Raw genomic sequence first — 7451 nt, forward strand, 5'->3', positions numbered from 1 at the left:
TAATACCTAGATGCCCCAGTTATGGACCATATGCCCATTGTGTCATGTGTTGTACAAACACAGAACAAAAAGAAAAGGAGAACTTGTAGCACCTTAGAGACTAACCAATTTATTTGAGCATAAGCTTTCGTGAGCTACAGCTCACTTCATCGGATGCATGGTTAGTCTCTAAGGTGCCACAAGTTCTCCTTTTCTTTTTGCGAATATAGACTAACACGGCTGTTACTCTGAAACAGAACAAAAAGACAGATTGTGAGATCCTTGGGGTAGGAACTAAGTAAATCATCTAGTCTGACCTGTATAACATAGGTCATATATATCTGATAATTTAAAACACTGAATGATATAAACATGACCAATACAATATATTTGTACCCTGTACAAACCCCAATACAATATATGTATTCTAGTAGGCGATGGAGTAGTATTTTTCATGTGTCAAAAAATCATTCAAATAACATCCACTTTTAAGTGTCGTATGCCATGTTCAAAAACCATCAAGAGACACACATGCTACTGCAGTGACATGCATGGACCAGGGCACGACATCTCTCCACCCCTCTCACATTTTGGATGTATAGTTCCATTTCATTGTGGTCTCTCACATGTGGTATTACATGATAGTTAAATAAAAACTATACACAGTTTGCCCATCTCAGAAGTTTTAATATATATTTATGAATTTATCCAAATGTATGGACTTGATTCTGCTCCAATTGAAGTGAATGGCAAAACTTTAATTGACTCTGGATCAGGCATGTTTCTTCAGTGCTGACAATTGCATTGAGGTTATTGTGTTAGCAGTTATATGTGCAAAAACTGTATGTTGCAAACCAGCCACTTATTGGTTGTACATCTGAGAAGACAACAATTTAAATGTAGGGCGTTGGGGAAAAGCAAAGACTATTTACCTCTGCTCCCAAAATATCTGTTCTCTGGGTTTTAAACATTCCAGAAATTTCCAGCCAACAAAAAATTTATCTCCTTCCCCGCCCATATTTATGTGATCTGCATCACAGGTGGATGAATTTATTTTGTACCAAAGTACAAATTTCAAGTCCATCCAGGCATCTTGGGTTCAAACCAAATTCAAATATTATTGGGTTTGTATTTTTTTAAAGAAAAAATACATTGACATAATAAGGTAAAAACAGAGCAGAAAGTAGGCAGAGGGAAAACAAATACAACGGGGAGAATGTGAAAAAAGGAAGAGAGAGAGAATTATTGTAAAGCAAAAATAAATACAGCATATACAATATCCAGGGTACCCACACATGCTAACTTTGCTTTTGGAGGGTTTTTTTTTCATCTCTGATATATAAAACACCTTCCTTTTAGGTAGGACAACTTTTTATTTATTAAGTTTCCCTTAGGAGAAAATTACAAGTCGGGGGAAGAAAAGATGTATGACCTAGTTTTGTAAACAGCAAAAATACTTTGAAAGCTTTAAGAAACCGTGAACTCCATGAGCTTCACCTAACTATAAAGCCAGATTGTACCTCCATAGACATGCACAAGGGAGGATCCCCCGACCTCAGATCTCCCCTTCCTCTGCAAAGAAGAGACGCACCAATAACCTTGTGGAGGGCTCCCTGTGTGTACAGGGTCATGTCAAGGGGTGGGGGAGTGAGAGGAAGGGTAACTGGAGAAATGCACATTGCCCTCCCTCCACCCCCCATGGAAGTTAGCTGGAAAAGTTAATCCAGGCCCAGGCCCTTGGAGCTTTGTGGCATTGGACCCCATGGTAGTCCAGCTTCAGTAAAGCCACAGTGCCAAGGAGTGGGGACCTGTGGAGCCAGAGCTGCTGTGTAGGTACAGCCAGATGCCCCAGGATCTGCCAACTTTGGTGTGGTTTTTCTCCAGGGCAAACCCTGTCCCAGCAGGACAATTTGAGGCCCTCTCCATGAAAAAACCCAGCAGAGATTTCCATGTCCCCTCTCCCATGGTTTTTCAAAGGGAGGGAGGCAACCTGGCCTATTGTGACTTGCTGAATAGATATCCTGGCTCATTATGTTCCTCGATCTGGAGACGCAAGACCTTTGTGTGGCTTTTCCTTCCCTGCAACTCTAGCAATTTCACAAATAAAATACCATGATCAGGATGTAGAAAATAAGATACTTCACTTTAGTTCATAATTTATGTTCTTGGGGCCACACATTGCCTTCTGTCCATATACTCTCAATGAAGTAAATGGAATTTGAGAATTTGCATCCACTGACCAGCAACTTGTGTAAACACACAACTAACTTGAGCTTTAGGCTTATAATGACCATTATCAGGCAAATCAACCCACCCCAAAATGTATAAATTATCTAGTGGCCCACACATTCATGTCTCTGGGTGATGCCAGACTCCATGCATTTTGAATAAGTTACATCCTCTGAGTCAAATCCTAAGAGGTGCTGAACACCTGCAACTCCAAATTAAAGTGAAAGGGAATTGCAGGTGCCTAACACCTCTCAGAATACAGCCATGTGTGTACAAGGTTCCTGGAAACAAAGAATTACAATAATTTAGTCTTGAAAAGACAAAACTGTTTAAGCAGTTTCATAGCCCTTTTTGGAATTCCAATGTCTGAAATGGGAAAGAGATGAGGATTTTGTGTTAAAAACTTTGCAAAAATAAGGCAAGCAAGAGTTTCCCCAAAGCTCCAAGTGACTTAAATAGCCCATTTTAGAAATATGGTTGAATGCAAAAGACCTGAGTTCAATGTGTGGACCAACAGAAAGCCCAATATATACTGCTTCCAAGTCTACACTGGTTACTCACATTCCTGACAATGGGAATTGTGCAATGACTGAAAGCCGCATATGACCTATTAGTCACTTTTCAGAAATATGCACATCTGAATACAGAATCAACCCTCCTGGATGGCTTATATTTGAGATGAAAAGTATTTCTCTTTGTAAAGTATAACTGCAAATATATTATAAAATATGAAAATTAGGAGACAGTTTGTTTTGTAAAGACTAGTTCACCTCTGATTCTGGGGCAGGCCAATGAGACAATTCTTTGAGGCACTCCAAATGTATCTCATTAACATGGGATTGCGACCCACTTTGGGGTACTGACTCACAGTTTGAGAACCGCTGTATTAGAATATGTAGCCAGCTCGGAAGGAGCTTATGGTGGACCTAGAGCCATCAGCAAAGGTTGGTGCAGCACTGCACCACACAAATATGAATTGGGCTGCAATTCCCCTGCCAAAAATCAAAGGACCCTTTTCACAGGTCAAAAAGATTAGACAGATGTGGGTTGAGGTAGAGGGTACTCCAAATATTTCATGATCTTTAGGAAAAAAATCACTGTGGCAAACTTTAGCCATAGCATCACTTTACATTGGTGTACATTTTCATAGCTATCTTTGCATGAAAAAAGTCTGGGAATTTACTTTGTTTTTGAAATCAAATCCTCAAAATTAGGAAAGAGGGGGGCAGAGGGAAAGAGGGAGTTAAGGCCAGGTCCGGATAGGAAAAAAAGTGTCGGAAATGTTTAAGAAACAGACTTTTCCAATCTCTTGCTTCTTTTAAATGAACAAAAGGTTTTCTGTGGAACAGGTTTGGTGGCAATCCAGTTTATCTGTCTCTCATTGCACTCAGAAGACTTCAAATCAATACTTACCATTAATACCCTAACTAGGGTGACCAGATGTCCTGATTTTATAGGGACAGTCCTGATTTTGGGGTCTTTTTCTTATATAGGCTCCTCCTACTCCCCACCCCCGTCCCGATTTTTCACACTTGCTGCCTGGTCACCCTAACCTTAACTGAGAATCCACAATGCCATAATTGGAAGAGAGTATCAGCATTTTGAATTGCAAAAAAAGTAAGTTCTGTGCCCAGACTGAAAACTGATTTATGGGACTTCTGAAAGGAAATCACAAACAAAGGGATTGCATCACCTAGGAAGGATGCACGGAGGGCAAACCTTCCATTCTTTACTCCCAGGGGAAGCCCATTGAAATCAACACATCAAACTCATATGAGGAAGGAGAGAAGAATTTGGGCTATATTTAGACTCATGTTCACTGTTCTAACCTGAAAAATTTGGCAACACTCTGGATGTGCAACTCTGGGTATCATGGGGGTGGCTTATTTGCACTCAGGAAGTTTTGCATCAAACTGCATTAAATCTAAACACTTTAATAGAAAGATGGGAGTTGTAGTTGAACAACAAAATATTCTGTGCAATCATTTGTGCAGAATATTTTGTTGCTCAACTACAATACAAAACTGCATATTTTATGAAGAAGCAAACTAAACAGTGATTTCGATTCTAAAACATCCGTTATTTTTCTTCCATGGACTGAAATAAAAAATTAATTCCCCATTAGCCTGTCTCCCCATCTGCAGTTCAATGGTTTTCCAAATACAGCAATGAACTTAGACATTTTTTTAAAATGTTTGTCTAAATAGTGTTTGGATCTGAGTTTCCCTCAAAATTATGGAAGTGTACATCTCCAAATGTTCAAACAATTAAAAATAAAATTAAAGCCTCCAAATACCACTCAAATATTCTACATCAAGGGATAATTTACAACTTGTAGGGCACCTTGGCCAACATTTTCAAACTTGGTTGCTTCCCAGAGATGCTATGAACCCAAACTCCAGTTGAAGTCAACAGGACCTGCCGATGATCAGCACTTCTGAAACTCAGGCCCCATCACCCACATTTGGTCACCTAAATAAGTGACCTGCTTTTCAGAATGTGATTGAAAACTCCCAGGGAAATTACCAGAAGCTTCAGGTGCTCAGAACCCCTGAAAAACAAGCCATTTAGTTGGGTGCCTAACTTTGGGCACTCAAGTCTGACCTTTTGGCCCTAAAGCATAAATGCATTAAAGGCCACATCAAGCCCTATGTTGCAGAGATCCCAGCCAGATCCTTCCTTTGTCACTGCATTGTCCTGGGCACGTCTGCCAAGCTGGGTGGCAATTTACATGAATACGTTTAAAAAACAACAAAACCGGGCGATGAGATTTTCAAGGTTTCATTGAAACATCGCCAAAACCTTCCTCTGCAGAGAGGTGCCTTGACACGAAGAAGCCTCCCTCCAAATGAGTGGGAGCTGCCAGCTCAGCCTGGGCTCACTCACACGAAAGGGAAGCCAGGGCTGGTTCATTTCAAATTAAGCTTCCATGGGTCCATTGTGCCCTAGAGGTTCCTAATTCCCGGGAGGAGCTTCCTCCTCTGGGCTGGGCTCGCCGGGCAATCTCTCTGTCGCGTCTCCCCGGGCCTCCAGGGAATTCTCGGAACTGGTGCTGGTGGCCTCCGCATCACTCTCTGCGGCCGCTGCGGGAGCCGGCTCCCTGCCGTCCCGGCTAGCCGAGGAGGGGCTCTTCATGAAGCAGAGTTTGAAGACCCCCAGCACGGCCCCGACCAGGATCACCACCGTCACCACAGCCGTGGCCACCAGGATGAAGACATAGGTGGGGGAGGACGAGGACTTTACCTCCCCAGCTGTGCTTGGCTGAGGGCTGGAGGGGGGGGGAGGCGCACCCGAGCTGCTGCTGGGGAGAGTCCCCCCCGCAGACAGGGTCGGGTGGGGTGCCGCTGTGGCCGAGCCCCCAGTGTGCCCGGGGCGCACACAGGATTTCTTGTCGGCCCCCAGGAGGAAGCCCTGGGCGCACACGCAGAGGAAAGCGCCCTGGGCGCTGGTGCAGTCTCCGGGCTCCAGGCAGGCTCCAGTGCCGGGGCTCCGGTACCCGGAGGGGCAAGGGCACAGCTGCTCCCCAGCGCCCGTCCAGCCGTAGCCGCCCTGCCCCAGCTCGCAGCGCAGCCGCACGTCTCCCTGGGGCCCGGGGCAGGCCACCACGAGCTCAGTGCCCGGGGGGCTGAAGTCCAGGGCGGCGCTGTGCAGCTGGTAAGGGAGCGAGAAGAGGAGGCTGCGGGCGCCCTGGGGCCGCGGAGCGGGGCAGGTGCCGTTGTAGGGGTACTTACACACGTAGCCCTGCGTGGTGCTGTTCTTGCAGGTCCGCTCCCTCCAGCCCCAGGGCTCCAGGTCCTGGCGCCCCGCAGTGACCTGCAGCCCCGCGCACCGCCGGGTGGTGCACGACCTGCTCGGCTCTTTCACCCACTTGTCCAACTCCTCGGGCTCTCCCTGCAGCGCCTGCTGGGTGCCCGCCAGCCAGGAGAAGCCCCGCAGCGGCCGTTCCACCTGGGTGCATTGCGGCGCTCTCCTGACCAGCCCGAGCCAGAACACCCAGGAGCCGGGCCCGGCCGCAACCACTCGCAGCAGGGCGAGGATGGCCCGCACCTCTGCCTCCCCGCTGGCCGTGCTCAGCGCTCCCCCGCGCAGAGCGCAGGCCTCCTGGGCTCTGCCGAAGGGCACTTGGGCGAGGTGGACACTGTAGCAGGCGCCAGAGCCTTCGCACCAAGTGTGGTTCCCGCGGGGCTGCTCGGCACCGCACAGCACAGAGCTGGCGTGCAGGAGGACGCACAGGGGAATCGCTCCACGCATCTTCCCTTCCCACTGTGAAGTGGGGGAGGACTGGATTCTCAAGCTGAAACCAAGCTCGACCCCAGCCAACTCTTTCTCCTCGCAGCTCCCAAGAATGTCTCCAAGCCCACCGCCCTCCGCTAAAGGAAATGTGTCAGGAGTGAGGTTTGACCTTAACATCCTTGTTTTGTTGAAGTACAAATGACAAATAGTTTCCCCCCAACCAGTATGGAAACATTAGATTAAACCGAGTTGAAGATTAAGCAAAAAAAAAAAAAAAACCCAACCAACCAACCCACCCACCCATATCCTTTCCTTGCCTCCATACCCCGGCAAGTGAATGGAGCCAAGCATAACAGGGCGGGGAGTATAGCCCCATTATCATCTTTCAGGTACTCCAACTCCAGTTGTGGGGGCTCATCACTGCTGAACATCCGGCCTGTATTATGTAGTTTCTCTCAGGCTTGGCTTATCAGGACAGAAAATCAGTTTAGTTAAACTAGTGCAATTGTTAATTCCATCTAGTTAAACTGGTGCAAAGCCCTAATTAACCCCCCCCCCCACACACACACACACTCAAACCAGTTTAACTCTTTCTTAAATTTGTTTAGTTTTTGTCAATAAATTACTGAATTAAGCTAAACTGATTTAAAGCAAGCATTAAAATGGTTTAAATGTGTCTGCATTAGTGGTTTGCACTGGTTTTAACTAGTTTGATTTCCAACACCTGCAGTAATATTCAGGCACTGTTCTGTTCTTTTCCTGTTCTTATACCACACCCATCATTGCGGTATCTGAGCATCTTCCCTTGATGCATTAAGGAATGTGACTAGCAAGGGGTTCCTTCTCCATTCCTCTCCCTGGAGGAGAAAGAAGCTTGTGTAGTTTTGTTTTCTTGTGTCTGATTTATTATGAGCTTCTCATGTTTGAATGCTAGGGAAAAGAACTGCATTTTGCATTTGGAATGGAAAGTGATGAAGTTCGTGGTCATTCTTAGTTTCCGCAGAAGTGAG

At 46.0% G+C, this 7451-nt stretch overlaps 1 protein-coding gene across 1 annotated transcript; it reads right to left on the bottom strand.

Annotated features, from left to right (window-relative positions):
- Positions 1 to 346: 346 nt before the first annotated feature.
- On the bottom strand, positions 347 to 6789 carry CLEC14A (C-type lectin domain containing 14A). The gene is made up of 2 exons (XM_048855028.2): positions 2457 to 6789; positions 347 to 2410 (listed from the first exon to the last, which is right to left on the bottom strand). The coding sequence occupies exon 1, from the start codon at positions 6616 to 6618 to the stop codon at positions 5164 to 5166; it is 1455 nt and encodes a 484-aa protein (XP_048710985.2). The 5' UTR covers positions 6619 to 6789; the 3' UTR covers positions 347 to 2410; positions 2457 to 5163.
- Positions 6790 to 7451: the final 662 nt, after the last annotated feature.

The sequence above is a fragment of the Caretta caretta genome, chromosome 6 (assembly GCF_965140235.1).
Source record: "Caretta caretta isolate rCarCar2 chromosome 6, rCarCar1.hap1, whole genome shotgun sequence".
NCBI classification, from domain to species: domain Eukaryota; kingdom Metazoa; phylum Chordata; order Testudines; family Cheloniidae; genus Caretta; species Caretta caretta.